The sequence below is a fragment of the Motacilla alba genome, chromosome Z (genome assembly GCF_015832195.1).
Source record: "Motacilla alba alba isolate MOTALB_02 chromosome Z, Motacilla_alba_V1.0_pri, whole genome shotgun sequence".
In the NCBI taxonomy this organism is placed as follows: Eukaryota; Metazoa; Chordata; class Aves; order Passeriformes; family Motacillidae; genus Motacilla; species Motacilla alba.
The window spans coordinates 45,857,479-45,882,003 of NC_052046.1; the positions used below are offsets into that span (position 1 = coordinate 45,857,479).

Below are 24,525 nucleotides of genomic sequence, written 5' to 3' on the forward strand. Positions count from 1 at the left end.
TGCTTTCTTTGCACTTCTTTAAGTATTGCAGAATTAAGACACTCATATGTGCATTATGGCATACTTAAATTATGGTACTTGGACCAGATTCATTTGTTGCTATAGGTATATCTGGATTTTCCTGTCCCTTAAGTGACTTTAAGAAATGTCTGAAGGCAAAGGAAAAAACCATTTACTGCTGCTATACTGCTTGAAAAAGATGAAACCTGACCTTCCTGCCTAGGCTTGACTCTGTGCTATGTGTTACACATGAATGTGCTAGCTAATCTCTGGCCATTGATGGAGAATAGGAAAAAGCCAAACATTTTACCAATTTTCTTCTTCTCCTCATGGTCTGGTCTGAAACCACACATAATGCTATAGTAAGGATTTTTACATGAGTGCAGGTTTCTGACTTGAGCATTCTTTATGAGGCTTGCTTTGTGAGTCTACTGGTGCAGCTCCCCATGCTTACCTTTAGAGCGAAATCTAAACAGGCCCAGTTAGCGCTTGCCACCTCTCACAAGTTCTAAAATTTCTTTGCTCTTTGCTTTCTGGCTCTGCCATATGCCTTAGTTACATTCTGCTTTTTCTGCAGAACTTGGGTGATATTTCTGTACCATTTTCTGTCTGAAGATGGACTGCATGTAAAATAAACTGAATGTTCAATATTTTGTTCTCAAGTGTCTCGTCAGGAAAAACTGATACCACTTCAGACCAGTCAAAGCCTAATTTAGACTTCTATGTGTGGTTCTTGTGTGAGTGCTCTTCAAATGAGCAAACGGTAATAGAGGAAGGCGTTGAAGCCAAGAGATATCACCTGTATTAAGCTGCAGAGTGGTCATTTAAGTGAATTCTGAAAGTACAGTACACTGGGCAGTAACAAGAAAATGTACTGCTTCTTGGGAATTGGTACCCTTGAAAAAATGACTGCATGAACTCACAGGCCTCTGCCTGCAGCTTCTCTGGGTACCCACTCCAGAAGTCCTAAATTGCACTTCTATTCTAGAGTGACCCAAACTATCTTTTGAAAATGTGATTTGTCTTAACTTTTTAAGTTTCTTTAAGCCATCTCCCGTGTGCCTACATGTGGATGCGTATACAGAGTTCATGTCACATAAACAAGCTAATAATAGAGAAATTATAAAAGGGCTAGAGAACAAGTATTGAGTGGTAAGGCCTTAAATTATAGCACATTAAAAATACCCAGTTCTGTTGCAGTTTGAACAAAAACCTACTTCTGTTTTGTTTTTTGCCAGCTGTGGAACTGAAAGTTAAAGCAGAGATTAATCTGATACATTCTAGCCATTTGAAGCATGCATTGTCACATGCCAAGGGGGACTTGAACAGAGATAATTCATCTGGCTTTTCAGATGGCCTCATGTGAATCCTGGGTAGTTTCATGGGGTACAGTGACATTGACTTATCCAGTCCCACAAAATTTGAGACTGCTTTTGCTTACTGCACTTGGTCTCATAATTGTTTTGCACTCAAAGGGGAGGTGAAGTGATGTCTAGGTATTAGATAAATTACTTTTATGTGGAATTGCCTTGTTAAGATTTAGGCTTTGACATTCTTCTGGGATCTCACACCCTGGGGGAGGTTGACAAAGCCTGAGGAGAAGAATGTACTGCTGATAGTGGACAAAAACAAAGCAGAATTTATGTGCCACAAGGACTTTTGTCAGGACTCCTACGATAAGGAAGAAACTAATAAAGCAAAGACAGCAACTGTGCTGAGACCAGCTCCAACTGGTAAAAAGTAATTCTGGCAGAGGGAGACAGGGATCACCGACTCACAGCCCATGAACTAAAGAAACTTATGGACTCAGGAGAAAGTCTGAGCATGTGAGCTACTTAGCATGAGACTCATTTAACCAGTAGAAGGTGTAATACTAATGAAAGATACCTGTGTAACTTGTGGCCAGTGAACTGTGATTTCTTTCTTTGCTGAAATGTATAAATAGTCTAAAGTTTTGGTGACTGGGGAGCCAGCCTTTTGTGGGTTATCACCTAGCTCATGCTTTGCACGATAATTAAAAGAATTGGAATACCTTGTCTCAGTGTGTAAATTGGCACTGCACACCAGGCATTTGGGACAGTAGCAGCAATAATTTACTAAAGTGCATTAAAAGGTCTTTAAGTACAACATCAGACTTGTGTTGCACCACAGTTTTACAGTGGCTGGTTAAGATCTGAAATAGTGGTGTGCCATTGTGATGTATTTTTTTATATGGAACACTTACTTGCACAGTTAATAGTTTGCCTCTGTGAACTCTTGCACTTTTAATGGCCTTTCTTCTCTTGTTCACACTTACTACTTTCCTCTGTCCAAAACTTCCCTTGGATATTGCTTTGATGTGTTAGTCTCCTGTGGAGAAAAAATACTTTAAATGCTGTGAGTAATGATTTTTATCTGTTGTCATACTAAGAACAGGTGAGGGTCCCTTCACTATCTTGCATGGTCTGCCATGTAGTATGTGGTGAGCATAGACTGTTCCATTTCCTCTAATGTTGCACTGTTTTTAAAATGGTCTCCCTGGATGCCAAATGTTGAGGGTTCCCCATCATTATTGTAGAACAGGGCAATAATAATAATAACTGGGCATTCTTCAGGAATGTTTGTTTGGGGGTTTCTTTCTTTCCATTCTTTACAGAAATGGTATGTTGTTGACAGTTTGCCTTGAACCATTACTTTGCCCTGTTCATTTTTTTCCTCCCTGACTGATAATAACTGTTTGAAGTAACAAGGAGGCTAGCTGAGAAAAGCATTATTTTTCCTTCTGTAGGACTTGCTACTTAAGAAGAAAATGTTATTGACCAATTTAAACTTTGTCTAACAGCATTTTTTTTCCATGCAAATAGGAAGTCAATATGAAATCAGATTTTCTAAACCATAGGAGTGAATTCTCAAAGGCTTCTCACTTGTTCTTAGCCGGCTGTTGTTGGCGGTAGGGCAAAATATGCCTAGACTATCTCTTAAGTAGGATAGAACATATGTTTTAAGTCTGTGATTTTCCTTCCTGTTATTTAGTAAAAAATTTTGGATTATTAGTTTTCTATTAGTCTTTCTAAATTTTCATAGTGCTTTCTAAATTTTCATTAGTGCTGTGGTTTCAAGAAAAGTAGGTTGCTATGGGCATGTAAATGTGGGGAATAGTATAAGCTGTGAATTGACTGTTTCAGAAAGATTCACTGAACCCATATATATCAAATGCAGTTATTAATTAAAGACAGGAGAAAGCTTTCAAAAGAACTAGACATCAAGAATTTTAATATGACTAGGTGGTACTGTCTCATTTGTTGGTTCTGTGTCCAAAATTGTAAGGACCTTTCAAGGACTGGATCCCTCGCGTGAAATAAATAAATTTAAGTGAAGGGCTATGGAAACTCAGGCAGTTGCAGATGGGAGTATAAAAAAACCAAAACCAAACAAACAACCCCAAAAAAACCCCACAAAAAAACCAAAAAACAAACACTTTTAAAGCCTTTCTGCTTTAAGGTCACAGCTGGCACTTGCAAATATGTTTACTGTCACACTTGGTGAGCTGCACTTTTCTTGACAGAATTGTGTGCTTTCCTGCTGTCCTCTTCTTTACAGCTCCCTCTCATGCTATCAGCAACATGATAAGGAAAACCTAGTATTTCTCCTCAGAAACTTGCTGTGGTTTCTTTCCTGTATCTTTTGCTGCCCTCCCATGTATTATTCCAGGTGGATACATTTATTGCAGGGGAGCTTGTGATGGCTTCCTACAAACTGAAAGCACAAAAACTGGAGGTGTTCAGTGAAAGATGTGATTGTTCCTAAAGCTAGATTCCGTACTATTAGCAACAACTACAATTTAAAAAAATCACCCCATTTGTCTCCTTTAAGTAAGGTGTAAATAGTACCTTCATACTATTCCCCTGTTTTCAACAGTCTTTCAAACCTTAAACTCAGAAGCAAGTTGCTCTTATACTAGTAATTGTTTATGGCTATTAGTTTGTGTTGAGCTTGGTTTGAAGTATAAACTATTTCCAAGTTGCTCAAGGAAATATACTAATGAAAACCGTTTCAGTATTAATAGGGGCAAAAAATAAGAATTTACTCCAAATGACTAATAAACCCAAAATAAAGCCCTATAGCCTTACCACTCTTGTAATAATGTGAAAAACCGTATCACAAAGACGTGAATAAAATAACCTTCTTACAGAGTCAGGACATATTCATTCGGGGTTTAAAAATGCACAAGAAAGTCTAACTCAGACTTTGAAGAAGATTGATAAATGTATTGAAACTAAACCCTAAGGGACTTGGGAGCCACTAAGGCACTAAGGTAGAATCTGTGTGGGAAGATTATGAGGAAATGAAAAAAGGATTTTAGCCTTATTCAAGCTATGTTGATAGTGAATGTTGTCTTTTGTGTGGCAAGACTTGTTTGTAGCTCAAGTTTCTCAGGATTTAGAAGTGCAGAAGATAATTGATGCATTAAAATCAGTGTCCCAGTGCCCAGAAGTGTCTGTTCTTGTAGTGGGCAATGGAGGAAGAGTGCTTCTGTAAGTTCAGTGCCCCGATGAGATAAAGTTTTTGTTACAAAATTCACAAATGAAAGCAATTTTCTCTGTAGGTTGTCTTTGTTTGAAACCTCTTGCTTCTTGTAGGTGGTTTGTTTCAAAAAATTAGGCTGGCAAATGAAAACATCTCTCACTTCCTTTGAGAGCTGGAGAGTGTCCTCTGGTTGCTACAGCTGTACGTGTGCACAAGCACAGCCTCTCTCTTGGTTTGGACACACCTTAATCGCCTCATTTCTGTTTGCCACATGACTTAATTTAGTCATCATCAAGAGGAAATAGTGTGGCTACAATAGAAATTTAAAGTGCAAAATGTGAAAGAAGTCTTAGAAATACATTCAGAAATTATAATTTTCTACTTACAGCATGCAGGATTGAAAGAAATTACAGTTCTTCAAAGTCTTTAAGGCATAAAAAACGAAATCAAAATACCCATGTATTTCGTGAGATGAATCTCCTTGTAGTAAGAACAGCTGGAAGGTTTTTTTCTTACGAAGTACTTGAGACTAAAATACTAGTAGTGGGCTTGGTCATGACTTTGTGCCTACTTGTGCTTAATATGGCACATCATGTTGTGTCAGGACGTGTCATGGCATGGCATGATTTTTGTTCATGATTTGCCTTTTTTTTTTTTTTTTTTACCCTTTTTTTCCCCCATTCTTCTTAAATAGTAGTCTGAGCTTTGGAGCAAGCCTAGTTAAATTCAGATGCTAACACCTGTAATTTTTTTTTCTCTTCCTGTGGTTTTATTTGTTTCAAGTGATTGTCAAAGAGCGTTGTTTCCACATTTCCTGTGTAAAGCCACAGTGAACAGTATACAGTCAAAGGATATAGAAAATAAACCCTTAAAAGGATGCCTTTTTAAAAAGACCAGGCTGTTCTCAAGCTGTATATTTAATAAGTAGTTTTATTCTAACTGACTCTCCACAGCATAGTGCATATTCCTGTTTGGATCAGTTAAGGTAAATGCTGTCTAACCTGTTCTATATCAATAAATGTGAAAAGCTCAGAGGGAAAATTGGTGTCTTAGTTTACCTTTCCTCCTTTCCTGCTCTGTATACTTCTCACTGAAAAGCTAATACTGCTTTAGTAAGAAAAATGGGTGATACTGTAATAAAGTGTGCTTTGCCAGCTAATCATTAATGCAGTGCTTGCACTTCCTGCCTTTGTGACTGGTATTTAACAATAAGCAGTAGTTTTGGTTTTTGCATTAGACCAGCCACTGTGGAATAAACCTTAGAGTGAAGAAAATTGCCTCATTGGTGTTCCACTTTAAATTTTAAACAATGTATTATTTTAAAAATCTTGATTTCTTTTAGAATTTCTATAAATGTTATGAAATTGATACAATAACTAAGGTATGAAAGCCTTAAGATGCAACAGAGTTGTTCAGCATGATAATCCTGTGTGTTTTTGTAATGTGAGTCATTCACTCTAGAATAAGTTTTATTCAGAGCTCAAAAAGTTTACATGGGAAAAGCAAATTGATGTTTCACCATTTATTGCTCTGATAAATTTCTGGTTCAGACAGGGTAATTGTCTTGTCTTTTCAATGTGAGCTCTATGGTGTTCTGCCCCTCTGAGCACCATAAACTGAGCAAAGATCAAAACCAAAGGGTGGCAGAACTGTTACTGTGAAGTGTGTTCTTCAGCCTCTGTTGTGCTCTTCATCTGGCAAGTCTGCTCTGACAAATGCAGCAATACTGCAAATGATGCCATGTTAGGGTGGTGAAACACTGGCACACGTTGCCTAGAGAAGTTGTGAATGCCCCATCCCTGACAGTATTCAAGGTCAGGTTGGATGGTGCCCTGAGAAAACTGGGCTGGTAGAAGGTGTTCCTCTGGAAGGGAGGCTGGAACTAGATGATCTCTAAAGTCTATTTCAACCCAGACCATCCTATGGTTTGTGATTCAAATCTTAATCCTATGAAAAAGGAGGGAACTAGATGTGAAGTACTGCATATATTTTGAAGCCTCATTAATTGCAGCTAGACTTGGGGTGCAGTTCAAGCTTTGCAGGAACAATTTCCCACAAATTGCTACTATGCTAATATTACATAATTACGTGACTAGAAGCTGTAGGCCACTATGATATTTTTTTCTATTTATTTCTTCATAACCAATAATTTGGAAAATTTGTTCTTTATACAAGCAATTGGCAGTGTAAGGAAAGTGTGTTGTCATTAACATCACAGCACCAATACACCTTTTTGCTTTCAGGTTAATTGCTTTTTCTTTCCATGTTGGTGCAACAGATTTATGCCTGATACTTATATTATCCTGATTCCTGTAAAAGTAATTTGTTTAGCAGACTGGGAAAACATATGAAATTCCAGAGCTTTAAAAAATACTGCTAAGCATTTGTTTTGTTTTAAGAGGTGCAGTTAATGTCAGTTTTCTTCAGACATACCAATATGTCAACTGTGTGTTTTAATTAAAAGTCAACAGATTGAAAAAGTGTTAGTGATTGCAGAACCACCAAACTAAAGGCAAATGTAGCACTTTATAGGCTATAAAACTAAAAATGCTTTTTAAAGAATAAACATGTAATCAGAGATTATTATTTACAATCTTTAGCTTGGCTTTGTCATTCAAAAGCTTTAGAGCTAAGGCAGGGAGTCAGTTTTGACTGTCCTGGAAGTCACAAGTCCCACATGCAGAGAGTGGCTGTGTAGGCCAAGACTTCTGCACCCTTGGGTATTCTGTAACCAGGAAGAGCTTTCCAGGCTCACAGGTGCCCACACAAGCCCTACAGGTTTGCTCCCAGGGCTTCAGCTCAAGCTAGTGCTCAAGGCTGCAGTGAGCTGGAGGAGTGTGCCAGCTATGAGTGAACAAACACAGAGACAGATCAACAAAAAAAAATCTCCCTGCCCTTCAGAGTATGTCTTCTGTACTTGGGTGTAACATGCCGATCAAAGTTAACCCTCTGTGAGAATAAGAATTTGATTTGTCAGTTCTGGACTTAGTCAGCGATTGTAAGGAAGCAACAAGTATCATAATTTTAGCAGTCACAAATCAGAATATTGGGGTACTTGCAGAGCAAGAAAAGCTCACTGCTCACTGCACACTACCCATTCCTTGCTCTAGCAGCTTACAATATATCAAACGTCAAAATGCTAACTATGAGTGTTTGATTTTTCAGTTCCTCATAATCTGAGCTGCTAGCATTGGCAGGGCATTGCTGTGTTTCAGAACAACTTCTCACCTATCGTAGAAGTAAATTACCCAGCTCTTAAGGAGACATAAGCTGTACAGTCATGGGACTAGAATTGTCAAATATTACATGCTTAACAGGAGTTAACTCTGTTTTACTTCTGATTTTGTAATATACTGAATCAAATTTAGAGAATAATTGTGTGGCGTGCAAATTCTGAGCCTGTAGAGAACAGCTGAGTATTTTTCTGTCAAGGTTTTCTTTGTTACTCTTACTGTTTAAAGTTAATGAAATTTTCACTCACCAGAATAATTGAGAAAATGGGTCTGAAGCCACCTAAGTATGGAGTGAGAACTTCCGTAGAGACTTCTATTTTCATTCTTGGGTTTCACACTACTGGTTGTTGAAACCCGAGTTTTATTGCAACTTCGTGATTCATTAATGGGATTTAGATGGTGATCTTTAAAGCAGGAAAAACATCTTTTAAGTAGTGAAAATATGTCATGTTAGCACTGTTCTAAGACCTTCTTTTTAAGTGCCTGACAAGCAAAAGGTTGTGTAGAAGTATTTTTGTCAGAGTGGGGATTGTTTGCTTGTTTATGTTTCCTTCTTGCTCTCAGGGTATCCTGTTTAATAAAGTTGCTTTGTTTTATATGGTATTAGCAACAGGATGACCTAGCAAAGCATATTCCCCCACCCCGTTCTGATTTTCAGCAAGGAATGTAAGAAACAAGCAGATAAACCTAATTTTGACAGTGTCAGGTGATTTTTCAAAGCTTGGAGGTGAGAGTACTTTAGATGGGGTTTTGCTATTTAGATGTTGTTACTGCAGCATGCATTTTTTTCTCAAAGAGCTTCATCTAGTGGTTTAAAAACCAAGAAGCGTGACAGCTTCCCAAAAGCTTTGGAGATAGTATGGAAAAGGTTCCATATTCTTTTCTTTTATTTTCTTTGTATTCTTTTTGTGCATGTTGTAGGCAGTAGTTGTGGAAAGTACATGGCTAGTCATGGCCACACAGTGCAGTGACTTGGCATGTATGTAATAAATGGGGGACTGCTTTTCTCATGTGCTTGGCCCGAAGAGAACTAATGAAGGTGTTAGCAAAGTGGAGCTGCTCTGCCACAGAGCGTGTGTACTGATATATGTGTAGTTTCATGCATTGCATGGAACCTCCAAACCACTTAATACTGTGAGGAATTGAATAGAAATGGGAATTACATAGTTATGCAAACATCTATGTGAGTGAAGACATATAAAGAATTATTAAGGAATATGCCTGTAAAAACTTGTGAATATTCATTATCTTGCTTTCTCTGCAAGTGAAGTTTATGATATGTGGCAAGATAAGTGAAGTCTCACAGGAATTTTTATTGCACTCCTTCTGAAAGAAACCAGAACGGAGGTTTACCAACAAACATTATTTGAGCAAAGGAATGGTTGGAATCTGGAGCCTCATTTGTTCCACTTGAGGAGTTTTAGAGGTTTAAGGAAACGATTTCAAGGTCTACAACTAATACGATATTTTGAAGTCACCTGTAAATGAGGCATAGGGTAGAAGAGGATGGAAGGAAAGAAAATACATTGTGTTGACCGGGTCCAGCCATTTTGCAGAGTCTGTATACAGAAATGTATTTGTTTCCTCGACATTTAGGAGACCATACCTTTAATTGACAATTGTGTAACAGGGTTGAGGTTAAATACCATTTAAATCTCACACTGTGAGTGTATGATGAGAAATGTGTATGCATTGAGAAGTATGAGAAGTTAACAGGCACGACTCGCTAAGAAGATAAAGGGGTGTATGGGCAATTATCACTTTCTGAAATGAAATTTGAAAGTTAGAAACAAGCCGAGATGACTGCCAAAAGATTGGACACCAATTTTTGGTGTCACTTCATCTAACCAAAGCTGGAATGTAAGTCTCGTACAGATTTATGCTATATGCAATTTTTGGTAGTCACTGTAGAAAAATGAACCTGACTTGTTTGCTGTCTTTCAATCTGTGATTCAGGGCATTACCAAGAAATCAGTGGTGTGGGTGGCTGGCTTGGAGCTTGAGATTCTTTGTATTCTCTCTTTTTGATTCATGTACTTCTGTTTTCAGGTTCACGTAACGCTAGGGACCAAAGAAGCATTCGTAGTATTTCTCTGGTGCTGGGATCAACCTTCTGGAAGAAGACTCTAAAATAACTTTTTGCCTTCAAGTTCTTTGTCCTGGGACTGACTTGTCTTTGGAGAAGAGCTCATCAGAAAAGAGAATTTTCACATTGGAGCCATTAAAAATAAACCTGTTCAAAGAACAGGCAGACTTAAAAAGGTTGAGTCCTGCTTTTCATCTGTGTTCCCACTTCAGACTGTAAACAATGAGTGAGTTTTGGTTGTGTTTCAACTGCTGTATTGCAGAACAGCCTCAGCCTGTAAGTATGAATATTGGCACGGCTTTGTTTTTATATAATTAACTAAATTGTTCACATTTTTTAGTTGTTTGTTTGGTTTTGGTTTGTGTTTTGGTTTTTTTAAAATTAGGGCTGTTTGGCCAGCATTGGTGAGAATTAAGCAATTAATTGATAACCTGCCTTGATGGCAATCAAAAAAGTCTGTTCAAAGTGCTGTTGCTTTCCTGTCCTTGAGACCAAATCTGTCCAAAGTCTTTGGAAAGAGCCTATATTTGTTAGAATTGAAAAGGAGAGGAAGGGAAAAGGGTGATGAGGATGTAATCTGTCTTTCTAGAGTAAACAACTTTTTAGTGGAGATGTGTAAATGTCCTCACTTCCTAATGACTTAAGGCCTGCCTTTGGGTGTGGCTAGACAATGATGGTAGAAGAAAATGAATACATTAAAAAGTCCAAAGTGAAATCTACCACCTTAATTTAAAAAAAGATTTCATCTTTAGCTATTAGGTTAGTTTTTAGATTGAATCTTTGAAGAGTGAAGGGATGCATTCATATTATAAATATTTTTTTAAAAATAGAATTTAAAATGGCTGTTGTGTGAAAAAGTATATAGTAAACAGTTAGATGAAAGAAAATTTCAAAGCATGTGTTAGGAAAACAGAAAATACACAAATATTCTTTGTTTTCATATATATTTTTAGTACCTTTAGAGTGTTTTTGAGTCCAGTGCTGTTGGCAGAATGAATGTCTGTATGAGGATGGAATTAACCATGAATATGGCTAGGACTGTGAGAAAGATCATTTTATGATATGACATCCAGATCAAGCTAAGTGAATGTATAGAAATTACAATGGTCATACAGTAGTTTTACAAACACGTTAAAAAAAAAGACCCAATTACTACTGGTAGTATTGCAGTAACCAAGAGAAACCCAGAGTGAATTAGGAAACCTCAGATCAATATGCTCAGCTGCTAATATTTGGCTTTAGGGAAACTAAAGGATTGGAAAAAAGTACCTCACATTAGGCATTGTCCTTGCACAAAGCCCGAATGCCAGACTGATGACATGCAAATATTAAAGTGTGACCATTAACATTTTGAACTAATGAGTGCAACTTTGTTTCTGTCTTAGTCAAGCAGAGCTGTGGGAGGTGAACTCTGAGATACCAGCATGGGAAGCTGTGATCCTGCTCTCTTGCTTGAATACCATGCAATCCTTTAAAATGCTGGCTGTACTCATATGGACCCAAAGTTATTTGTCTCTGGTTTTAAACATATATTTGAATAAGATGACACAGTTCAAAGTATTCTAGATAGCAGAATGGCATATTCTGTTCATTTTTGAGAATCCCGAGGCTCAGTCCTTACAAAATCTTGACTTGACTTCTATGATCTGTTTAAATTACTGCCCAAGAAATCCACATATGTTAATACAATGGTCTGTGAGTAATGACTCCTGAAGTGGGTGGAGATTGTACATGGAAAGTGGAGGAAAGGGAAGCAACCCACTGTTTCTGCTGATACAGTGGTGTGCATTGGCTTGATAATTAAAACCGTCCTTGTGTTTAAGATCCTAATAGCATGTTGTTCAGCACTAACCTAGTTTTTGAAACGTGACTTTCAAGTGTTGTAGGAGACTTGCATGTTACAAAGTGCCAAAATTCTTCAGGGTATTTCTCAAAAAAAGAGATGTATGCCCTTCTTGGCATGCTTGACAAAAGGCACTAAGTTGTCCTTTCCCTGCAGTTACTCATCTCGTTTCGCTGTGTTGTATTGTACAGCACTTGTTCTGCCATGCTCAGTTGCACTAAGTGGAGTGTTTAATCAGACACTTATACTTCTGAGTAAGTGCAGGAATGTTTTCCATTTGAGACAAATAGCAAAGCATGTACTGTAACTCTGAGGCAAATGAGTCTGATAAATGAGACAAGTGATAAGCAAGCAGTTTTCCCTGTCTCTGCAGATGTTGTGTGCTTGCATGAGAGACTTGCTGAAAAACATGCTAGCTTTTAGTCCCAAAATACTGCCACATATTTCCCCATTTTATCATAAACTAAGTGAAACATGCAAACTTGGATAAAAGTTATGTGTCTGTCCCCTGCTGTGCATCCAGCATGTCAGTTGAGTTCAGTTTCTAAGGAGAAATGCCTAATCTGCCCAGTCTTATTCCTTTCATGTGCCTTCTTTCATTTTAACTCCTGCATCTCAACCACTTCTGTGGCCTGCCTAAGTGTCACAGCCATTTCATGTTTAGCAATTACATGTTGAGTGGCCTTCATCTGGGGTAGGACTAATGTGGTCTTGTAGCAACACTAACAACCACTAGCCTCTCAAAATAGACCTTAAAACCAGGAAGTTAATTTTCTAATTGTTCTGATCAATGTTTAAAGTGTTCCTTCTATTCTGTTTTTAAACTTATATTTACTATGGAATATCCTGAGTCAGAAGTGACCCAAAATGATCATGGAGTCCAACTCCTGGCCCTGTGCTGGACAGCCCCAAAATTGACTCTGTGTGCTCAGGAGTGTTGTCCAAATGCTTCTTGAACTCTGTCAGGCTTGGTGCTGCGACCAGTTCCCTGGGGAGCCTGTTACAGTGCCCATCCACCCTCTGGTGAAGAATCTTTTCCTATATCCAGCCCACACTTTCCCTGACATGTCTTCATGTGTTCCCTTGGGTCCTGTCACTGCTCAGCAGAGAAAGGAGGATCAGTGCAGCAGGAAAACCTTGCCCACATCATCAGTTGTCTGTCCATCCTGTTCCAGGGCCTCATGCATGTTGTGTGAGGGCACTTTGGAAGGTGAGGCAGCCTGGGAGGGAACTTGCTGTCACCACAAGCAGTAGTAACTTGCTTCTGTTCTCCCCTGGGTCTCTTAGGTCCCCTCCTTCTGCCAGGAGACATGTTCTGAAATTATTTTTTTTCCTCAATATCTTCGGCAGATGCTGAAATCTGAGGCACCTTTAATGTCATGGATAGTGCCATAAATGTTTACCCTCCTTGCTAGAGGGGACATAAAAAGAAAGTCTTAATAGTTGCATGTTTCTGTGATATTTTTAGCATCCATTGAGCTAAGGAGTTTCATTCTCTTTTGAAATCCAGGATGCCAGAATTGTCACTGCTTTCAGAATTTTGCTGACAAAATTCTAGCATACTACATTTAAAATGGTCTAATACAGCATCTATATTCTTTTCAGCTATAGCGCACTTAACATGAGAACTGCACATGCATGAGTCCTTTCAGTCATTTTTATGGAAGGACAATAAGAACACAGTACTTTGTGAATTTCACTGACATTACTTTTCTAATAGCATACCCCGCCTCCAGCAGAACAGTAACAATGTTGCAGCTATATACTAGTGTTCTTTTTAATTCCTTAAATCAAAGACAGTATTCAAGTATTACCATAATCTTTTACTGAAATGTGTCTTGGCACAGCTTTTAGTCTTTTGTCAGTGCTAACTGTATGCATCATGCTGCTGTGAAATAAAACACCTGTCTTGGAAAGCAGTGTTCTACTCTCTCTCTTAAATGTTGCTTTGGTTGCTAAATATTTCCCTTGCTGTGTCCAAAACAGCAGTGCTCATGATCACAGAAGGCACATGTTGGAAGCTCTAAGCTTCCCTGAAATAGAGTGATAAAATGAAGAAAGCAGGTATTCAAAGCAACAAAACTAATTAGGGATGCAGCTGAAGAAAGCATGTTCCCTTGTGGTGGCTTCTTAATAGCCTGAGGTTCTCACCATGGTAGAATCCAAACAAAAGCCAAGGGAGAATGTTCTTGTATCACCCTCTAAGATTTTTTTTGGATTCCTAATGTATTTTACCACAATAAAGTCTTCAGACTAGTTGCTTTCGTATCTGTTTTCATGATACCAAGGAGGAGATACTAATCTATTAATAAATATGTCCAGATATTCTTGGTGGTTTAAGTAGCCTGAATTCAATTTCTTATGATCTGACCTGTGTTTTGGGAAAAGTAGCACTTTCTATGATTGTATGTTTTCTTACACCTCCCACTGATATCCTTTATAGGGTCTCTAAGCTGATTTTGTTTCCTAGTGCAAGATCAGCCATTTTTCACATGCTTCCTCCGTGTTATCATCTCATCCACTGCTATGTTTCAGTAAACTCTGCCAAATTCCCACTACCAGATGCATTGCTAAATAACAAGCTTAGAAATCCTACAGGTTTTTAGAGGAAGTGTCCGTGGTTTCTTTCTTAGGCTGAGCTTGTCGCCTACACCAGGAATCTGTTATTTTCCTATACTGCTTTCTTCCTGGTCTGTCCATTTTTAACTTGCAAAGTTAATTTTTGGTCTGAGTAGCCTTTGGTCATGATCTGACCCCCCCTGATTTGGGCCAAAGCTCAGTATAACTGAGCTTTTTGGTTTGCTTTGACCTTGAAGTAAAATTGTTGCTCTGCTACAAAAAAATAAACTATATTCTCTTACTTCTGGCTCCAGGCTTCATGTCCTAGTTAATTTCTTGATGTTTTGTTGCTTGTCTCTTGTCTAGATGATTTCCATTTTGTGTTTTGTCAAGGGGTTTTTAGAGTTTTGTTGCATGCTAAGCCATAAATGATTAAAGTGGTTTGGAAAGTGAAAGTTGTTTATTGCCTCTTTTGATGTATGACAGGTAGGTATTTAGAGTGAGGAGACCAGTCTTAAAAGAGAGGCAGGAAATACCCTGTGCCTGCTGCTGTGCAACTGAATGCTGGATGCTTCAGAAGACCTAAATTATCCTAACCCTGGATACCTAAGGAAATTACCCATGGATGGATGTTGTCCACCCTAGCTTCCTTTCTGGAGGAGTCATAGATACAGCCAAGGATACATCTAACACTGCAATTTATACAACTCTTAAAAAGGAGAGTTAAACATGTATTCATTAAACATTCATAAGGCACATTTTTGTGCAGAATAGATCACCCCCCAGCAGGCCCACATACCACCTTGCTACTTGAAGTACTGGTTCAGGCTCTGTGTTCCGAACAAGTGCTCTGTGCAAGTGCAGAGGCTTTTCTGGCTTAAAATACCTAAAACTCAGGCTCTCTTTTTCATTAAATTCAATCATTCTACTGCATGCAGTAATCCTAGGAAAGACTCATGTAGATGACAACCTTAGAGAGCCCTCAGATTTCAGAGTTACCCTACTGAATTATGTTTTGAGCTGCCAGTTTAGAGGCTTGAAATTCTTTTTTTTTTTCTTGTTCAGTGCTGTTGTTAGAAGTAGCTTGAGGGAACACCTTATCAAAGGGGGCAGAATCAAAAAAGCAGCAAAATGCTTGGCTTTTATTTATAAAACCTGATCTGCTTGTATGGCTTTCAGCTTAGTAGAGCTGCTCTTGATTTTTCTTTTACCTTTAAATAAGCCACCACACATCTTAAAATATTTTTAGAGATTTTCAAGTATTAAACTATTTACAAAGAAAACAAAGGAAGTGTTTTGTGTTTATGTATAAATACCTGAATGAAAATCACTGAATATTTTATGTTCTTTTATTATGGCTGTGAAATTTTTAGCCCTTCATTTGCTACATTGATGTTATTTACTTAATATGATACTAGTTGATGACATGGAAAATAGCTCTTTGAAGAAGTTTGGAAACAAGAATTATGCCAGCTTTCTGTTGATGATAATGTATCTTGCCACTATCAACATACTTGAAGAAGGATGTAATATACTTTTAATATCTGCAGGCTCCATGGAGCTCAGGCTTTCCACTTAAACATGGGCAGGAAGTAGATTGTGCTATTTGTTGATCTGGACACCAATGCTAGAGCGCTTTTATTTCTTGTTTCTTATTTATCTTAAATCTCCAATTTTTTCAGTGAGAAGACATTTTCAAGAGCAAAACCCTGGTATGAGTCACTGGCAAAAGGAGCTTCCACAAGAACTAGTTGATGCTGCCTAGCAAAAGTTGATAGTTTTGCAAATACCCTTGGAGACTGTGCTGAAGCATCTCCAACACAATTTTTAAAAATTTTTCTGTAATTTTTCTAATGGAACTTGAAGCTATAAAGCTTCAAGTGTTTTTGGTGTGCCTTAGCTCTAATGTTTGTCAGTTCAACTGTTTTATCCCATTCTGCCTTTCACATCAGAGCAGGGGAGATGGGGAAGCATGAAGATTTAGGGGCATTTCTACTTGCCAACAGCTAGAGGCAGGGGTTATCTGAGAGATGTGCACTTTCACCAACAGTATTTGGAAGTATGCTTTATGTTAGGGGATAGAGAAGTCAGTTGTTGCCCTGAAGCTCCGTGTTCTGACTTCTGGCTTTGACTGCTTTTGATATGAAAGGGAGTATTGAGATTAGAAGCTTCCTCTGCTGATATCTTACTGTGTTTTTATTGTAACTTTTCTAGAATGGATCTCAGATATTGTGTTGGTGATAACTCTTTAGACCAATATGCAACTCAAAAAATATGTATTTTTAAATTGTGGTTTTAAAGAGCTTTGCCTGCACTTGCATTTTCAATTCCCAACATCAGCATTTCACAATGCTGAAAGTTTTACTTTTTCAGACTGTTCCTCAAACCTCTGGTTCTGCAGTTTCTGTTATGACACTTACACAGGAAATATTCATGATACTAAAGTTCCCATTTACTTACAATAATGCTATTCTTCACTGTTCTCAAAGATCCTGAATTTATAAGGTATCCATTAAGTCAGAAGCTTTAATAGGTAATCACTTGTAATTATTTTCTTGCCTTTGTCTTCAGAGTGGCTTATCTGATCGCTCTAAAATGCTGACTGCTGTAATTCTGGGTGAATATCCTGCCACAGGAGGATATTCTCCAGAGTGAGGAGAACAGAAGAGTGGAGGCAGGGCAGAACAGCTGAAGCGTCAACTGCACTTGGATGCAGATTCAGAGAAGTAATGACTCTCTGAACCCATTGGGTATTTTTTGTTTGTCAAATAATTTTAGAAAGTTTTTTTGGTTACTTGGATGTATCCTCAAGAGACCTGTAGTTAACTGTAGCCAAGGAAATATACCATCTCTCTTTGTGTTTACTCTCTCAAATGAATGTGTAACACAGTGATTTGTTAATATGTCATGCTCTGAAAGTGACTTGACATTAAAAGGGATAAGGCTTGCATGGAATTTTTTAAAATAGTTTAAACTACATTATCTCTCTTATTGCAATTATACATTCAGCTTGCTCAGGCTTAGAAAATAGTCTGGGTTTATAATATGTTGTCTTTAGCATGGACAGGCTCTTAATTTCTTTTCTCTGGCTTGTAGTATAACTTTTTCAGGGTGAACATAACCACCCTTGATGTTCTGCTTGATAGTGGATTGTAAAGGACTACCTACTTCATAGTTCATAACTCTTGGTACTGGGATGCTCTCAAATCAGACTGTTTTAATTTTGCCTGATCTTTGGCACATTGCAATTTATGTGTTTCTCATTTGCTCAAGATGTTTTCAAGTTGGTATGAGTCTGCCTTGTCTCCAGAGAATGAGAAATTTAATTGAGCCCAAATTGTGATTTGTCTTTCTAAGTTTGCCTAGACCAGCCTTTCTTTGCTGACATAGGGTGGCATTTCATGCTCTACTCTTCAGCCACCTGGAGTTTTCCATCTCTGGACCAGACATACATCTCATCACAGTGCACAGGAGGAAATAGTTGTTGCTTGTTGCTTATCAGTGTCTGCATGCCCTCTGGTTTACATCCACCTCTCTGAGTGGGGCATGGTGTAACACAAAGCTTTGTACTTCAAGTTTGTTAAAAGAAATTGTGATCTTGGAATGTATTGTACTTACTTAAAAAGTCAAAACATTTTCCATGGGCAATGTGTCATGAGTGCTGAGTGTAGGTAAATGCTCTGGAAATTTAGCATTCTTTTATTTGGACCTCAGAGAGCTCCAAGTAGGTTGAAGTCTTGCCTTTGCTGAAACCCTCCAGTTCTGTCTCTGGTGCCAACTTTTGTTTTCTCGCAGTTCAGGCTTGACTCATTTGAAAGTTCAACATTGCAATTCTTGTTTTACAGCTGGAAAATGTCAGACAGGTTATTTGGAGAGCTGCATGATGGTCCATCAGTGGCTTCAGAAGCTGTGACCTTAAATTAGGAAAGAACAGAAAAATTGGGACGTACAGGATGACATAGTGAAAAATGAATCTAATTTGAATAAAATGGAAGAAAATACTTCCAACAGTATTTATGAATAGATGTTAATTGGAGATTACAGCAGAATGATGGAATTTTAGAGGTGGAACTGATGTCTTGGGAGGCTTATCTGGAACAGAGACTAGATAGAACTAAAAGAATAAAGTAGGTATTTATTAAAAGGCCTTAATAGATACACCTTGGGCAGTACAAGAGCCCAGTCAGGGCTACATCCAAGATGGACCCAAAATGGTCACAAAATAGACAGCTTCAGATTAGGAAGTCCCATCCTTCTTGTTGTTTCTCTTCAGTCCACTCTTATGCTTTTTGGGACTGAAACTTGTAACAGTTGTCCTTGGTCACAAGGTGGAAAAGGATTGTTTTGTCTGCCTACCTTGTGAAGAGAACTTACTTACGCTTAAAATGAAGCTCAGAGCTACACACCTAGGCAACACAGAATCTAAAAACTATGAAAGCTAAAACTTAAAGGATCGTTTCCCCCCCTTAGAGGGGGGAAATCAATTTAAAGAAAGACAGTTGCATAAAGTGTAGTTATTAAACTTCACCTCATTATGTGTATTTGCATAAAACTTCTCTTTTGGGGTGCTTTTTTTTTATTTTGCGAACTGAAATGCTGATGCTGTCAAGGATTAACTTGCCTAAAGAAAGCGCATATGCCTGTGTTCAGCTGGGAATTGGAGCTCTGTATCAAAGAAGAGTAATTTTCCTCCAAAAGTAATACACTCATGATATATATTCTAAATGTAGGTTTACAAACTAAAATCCAGTTCAAGTATATTTCTTGAAAGACTAGAGTAAAATCTATATAGGACATGTCCTACTTTACTCTGTTTGGAACAAATATTACTTTAAATACAGCTTGTTGTACTGCAGTTACTAAAACCCCATTTAATTCCTAGGCTCTCGGATGGTGTTCAAATAACGGATTACTGTTAAAATGGGAGAATAAGTCCTGCCAGGCACAATTCCAAAGAAATATGCTAGGATATGTAAACACACACGCACATACATGCAGCTATTCAACATACTGGATCGCTTGCGTTTGTGGCAGCAGCTTGGCATTGCTGAACTTGTGAGGTGTGGAAAAATGCCAATACAAGAATAGGCATGCTGATCCACAGAGTAGCAGGCAAAAGAGCTCTCAGGCCTTTTACTGTCCATGGAAGAATATCAAATGCATGTTTTCTGTTCTTAACATCGGAACTAAATTCTGAAAATGAAATTACTTTTGGGTTAATAATGCAAAGAAAGGAAAATTTAGGGGAGGAGGGAAGAAAGCTTCAATTTGTCTAGTTCAGGGAATAAAGAAATAAGATTTGTGTGTGAGCTACTTAATTATTGCTTTTAGAAACTATTTTAAAACCTTTAGAAGATGTGTTTGTAATGAAAGCATGGATTAAACTGACTGCTGGAAAACTAGAAATTATGCAGTTAAAGCCTCTTTGCATGGTCCTGCCCCTAAAGAAACAAAACATGTGCCATGCATCTCACATCACTGAGATTCAGCTGCTCTTTTAAACTCAGGAATAAAATGCCAACATTTCTGTTATTAAAGGAGATTAGTGTTCCTTTGCAGAGAAGACAATGAAGAGGAATTCACACCTTTTCATACATACACACCTAGATTAAGACCTTACAAAAAATTGACTGAGACACGAAGATAGTTGTGTGTTAGCTGATTTAGTGTTTAAAGAGCTGAACACTGGGGATCTGTGCAGGCTGTAAACTTCAGGTTCTTCTGCATAGCAGAGCCATTTTTTTTCTGATTTATGAAAATATTTGTTGTATTGTGGATTGGATTTTGCTGTTTAGTTGATTTTTGTTTGATCTGTTTTGGTTGGTTGGGGGTTTTGGTTAGTTTTTGCTGGGGTTTTGGCTGGGGTTTTGTTGGTGGTAGTGGTGGTTTTGTTTGGTTTTTTTTTTCTGTTGTTGGGGTTTTCTTGTTGTTGCTGCTTAGTTGGTGGGGTTGTTTGTTTGCTTTGGGTTCTTTTCTGTGTGTTTTGGGATAATCTGCTGAATTACAGCAAAACCCAACTGTGAGAGTATTTTCCTTGGTGCCTCCCTGGGATCCTGCTGACTGCAAAGATACTCATGGAAGCTTATTAGTAGTTTCTATGGAGTTTTCTTTGAAGGCAATTCATCTTGGGTGCTAAGGCAAAAATTTATTCTAGCTAGATTTTAGAATAGTTGATGCTAATTCTGGATTACATGATTTGGTTCAGATTTTGGGGGTTTTTTTGGTTTTTTGTTTTGTTTTGTTTTTTTTTTTACTTACTAGATGTTCATTGTAAACAGCTTTTTTGTATCTAGTCAGATTATAAAACAAGAAGGGTTTCTGACAGGACCAATATTCACCTGACATAAGTGCTGCAAAACAAATGCTGTAACACCTTACAAATGTGAGGGTATCTTGATCATCCCCTGAGTCAGTGAAATTATTCTCCTTGTATACTAGTAGCATGTTTCATATCACCAAAGTCATGTTTTGCAGTATCTTTGTCTGTTTCTCATTGCCTTTAAACTAGACACCTGTCTAAATAAATAATGTTCACTTTGTTCAGTAAGAAAAACCAGAAGAGCTTACACCAGTCTGATCTATCTTTATGATAGGAAAAGTGACCAGATACCCTACAATACCTTACATTACATAACAATGTACATAATTTAGTGTTCTAGAGTTAGTCATCTCACATTATTTCCCAGTGAAAAGGAAAGAAAAATGATAAAGAGAGTGAGATTTCATTTGGTATTGGTGTGTTTGTAACTTTTGTCTAAATGACCAGCAGACTTCTCCCTTTGAAAGATGCTCTGAGACAGCTCAAAAACCTATTTTACCCTAAAGTTGTCTGTTGATCACTAAAATGTACATCAAGTGGTTGACTCTGACAAGGAATTACTTTTGAACTTCCAGTTGCCAGCTCTGCAAGCTCCCACTGTGTTCAGAGAGTTAAGCTGAGTCTTTTTCCCACACTGTTACAGTAAGCTTGCTGTGAACAATCATCCTGCTTCAGCTCACTGGAATTTAGTAAATAATTTGGTCATGCCCAAGAAGGAATAGAATTCAGCTTAGATTCTTAGCAATGTTGGCTCTGCAGGCATTGCAGGGGAGAGTATTACTGACAAAGTATTTTTTATGCCCAAACATAGCAGACAATTATTTTTATAATGCCTAAGACAAGAAAATCTGTATGATACGCAGACTGTGGTATGGTTTGTGCTTTTACTGTTATACCAGATAAACAGCCTCATGCAACTTTATGTGGTTTAGTTTCTTGAAAAGAAAATGAACTGTAACTAACAATTCCTGAACCCAGAAGAGGAGTCTGAAAGTAAACCTTGCTGGGAAACAATTGGGAAGGGCAGAAAGGTTAGAATTTCTCAATATTTTTATATAGTAATCCCTAAGAGAGGGCATGTTGAGTCTCATGATAATGCTGAATCCTTTTTTCTTTTTTTTTTTTTAGTTTTGCAGCTAGAAAGCAAACACCTTTGTGGTATTAGTAGAGAATTGAGTTTTGACAAATACTAGATTCAAAAATTGTACTCAAAATGTATTTGCATATTCAGTATGCATTAAAATGAACTTCAAGGCTTAAGAAATTACATTTAAAATTGCCTGTAATGATGTATAGAGAAAACCAGAGTCAATTGTTGTCCTAAATTATTTTGATGTAGAATACATCTCTCCATAGTCTAAAATTTTACCACAGCTGAGAAGCATGTGTCAGTGTCTGTACACGACAGCAGTTGTAGGTGGCTACTCAAATGCCTCTGTTCAAGGACATTGACAGATGTTCAGGGAAGCCTGGTGAGATAGTGAAGCAAAATTTAGGCATAGAAACCATGCAGGAAATCTGGAAAGAAAATTCAGTTCTTTCAAATTCTGTGCCTTCATCATGGAAGCATGTTTCTGGGTGGTGTAGCCTGATGACAGTGTGGTATGGAGAACTCTTAAAATAATCGAAAATGGTCAAGATTTGGCAGTTGTCATGCTGCCAAGCCAGTGATTCAAAGCTTTTTTTTTTTTTTTAATTGGCATAGGTACCATAGTCTACTGGAAACCTGGGTGTTAGTAAAGGGTACTTGTCCTGTTTCAGGTTATGAATCACAGAGTGGTGGTGGTAATATTTTATCTTGGTTGTTGGCATTTTTCTTTAATTTAGGAACAATATCTATCTTCCTACCAAAAATTACTATTCAATTCTGTATTCAGAATTCTAGTTGTTAGGAACATGGAGTTATGTTCTGTCTTTTTAGATATCACATGGTTCCATTTGCTGAAGAGTAAAATGAAAAATACTTACTATAAATAATGTACACTTATTGTTATGCAGCCAGTTTAAAAATTCCCAGCCAGCAGCTCTTCAGAAGACCTGAATTTGCTCTGTATGTTTATTGTTCTTTCTACTCTTCATTCTGACTTTAACTGCCAGGCACTGCAAATCTGTAGTGAAAAGCTGATGTTGGGTGTATCCTGATTTTGGTGGAAGTTGACTACACTTGTGGAACTGGGAAGCGGTTGCCCTGGAGTTGCCAATAGTGCATGAACCTGGAGGAGTCTTAGATATCTCCATGGTACTCAGTGTTGCAATGCCGAAGCTTCCTGTTTGGCTGTCAACAGGAAACCATGCTTTCCTATTCTTCCTGTCATAAGAAGGTCCAATATTTGGTTTTATTGTGGTAAGATCCCTAGGTTTGACACACTGAGAAAAGCACACTATCTATTTCCTGGATTTCTACTGTGAATTCAGCTTCAGAATTGCCAGTATTAGGCTGAAGGAATTGTATGTAATGGTATCAAAAAATGTGCAAGTAGGAGACATAGACAATAATAGAAAATCTGCTTTTGCAGGAATAGAATTACCATGAATAACCTGGTGCAGAAAACCTGCAAGATACGGAAGGATAGGCTGCCACAGAAATGTATTAGTAAGTAGGAAGGTTCTCCTGAATAGTATGAACAGCCAACACTACCTCTAGAAAGGATGATGTGATGTTGTTGATACTACTTGTGAGTGTAGCCGTAAATTGTGACTTGTGAATGTACCTGACTTGACAAAATTTCTGTAGTCCAGCTAGTGGAACAGTAAGAATCTCTTTCTGCTACTGCTCCTGAATACATCTTTTCAACAACACTGAAATGAGAGGAGTAGAATGGGACAAGTAAGTTAGGAACATGGAGTTCTTCCTTACTTAATGAAATTGAAATAGTGATTGTTTACACTCAAGACCTGTGGAATTGTGGCATGCCTCAGCAAGACTACACAAAAGAGTCTGTACATGTTTGGAAATGGTGTTTTCCTTTTGATGGGATGCTGGACAAGGCAGTAGAGATTCCTTTATTTTGCAAAGGAAAGCAGGACACTTCTTGAAAGGACTTCCTTGTTATGTTCCTTGTAATAAAATATGTATGCTTACAGTGCTTGACTAGTTTTCCTACACAGTGTCCTTTTGTCTTTATTGTCTGTCTTTTGAACCTACAGATTTTAAATGGCACACCGTGTTGCTCCTCCTTTTCTGCCGTTCTTCTGTTGGAACTTGTTAATCGGTTCCTCAACAACTTCCCTTCTGTCATTTGGGGATATTTGCCATACATCAGCCGTAGGCTTTTGTGTTACTGACAATTCTGAATATGTCAAAAGCTGAGCAGAAAGCTAATCTAAATCTAAGCACAGCTGCTGATTTGAATATTCTTTAAGACTTACTGGTAGACTACTCTTCCAGAGATGCTTCTAGCCATGCTGTGTGTAGGCTTGATGTGTTAGGATCTCTGAAATACCTACTGGGCCATCCCTTGCTAAATTATTTTGACTGCTTGTTATACTGTATTTTAATAATTTTTGTATAGTATCACCATTTCTACATCCACTAGTGAGATCACCTTTCAAATTTTTCATGGTATGGGAAGAGCATGGGAGGCTGTTCTAACTCTTTTTTGCTTTGATGCCTCAAGCACAAGCAAAGACAGACTGTCACATAATAATGTATTTTGGGATGCATTTTTTACAAAATTATTTGCCTAAAATGAGCTGGATGAGCAGACTGACAGTCGAATTTGGGAGCTTTGCAGAAGTCTTCACAAGAGCAAGAAATGGGATAGGAAATTTGTGATTCCATGCAAATAAGTTCTTCTCCCCTACTGCAGATGAGGGTATCCAGTGCTGTGTGACAGCCCTCATGCTGAGGCTGTAACTGATCACTATGCCTTTGGAGCAGGAGGGACAAACCCAAGACAATGCTGAGGTCACTCAGGTGACAAATAGCATGGCAAGGAAATGCCAATGGGAGGATCTCCAGAAAGGTTAGCAATTAGGA

The 24,525-nt window shown here is 38.0% G+C and overlaps 1 protein-coding gene across 9 annotated transcripts in view; it reads left to right on the forward strand.

Moving 5' to 3' along the window:
* CDC42SE2 (CDC42 small effector 2) overlaps window positions 1–24,525 on the forward strand; it is an 84,948-nt gene that overhangs the window by 40,237 nt on the left and 20,186 nt on the right. For 7 of the 9 annotated variants that reach the window (XM_038125893.1, XM_038125896.1, XM_038125899.1 and 4 more), the window contains one exon: window positions 9,789–10,101. The exons of 1 other annotated variant lie outside the window; for it this stretch is intronic. In XM_038125893.1, the coding sequence (XP_037981821.1) occupies window positions 10,048–10,101 (54 nt within the window). In that variant the 5' untranslated portion in view covers window positions 9,789–10,047. Of the gene's footprint in view, window positions 1–9,788; window positions 10,102–24,525 lie in introns of those variants that run through there. One more of the 9 variants, XM_038125892.1, reaches the window with a different exon arrangement.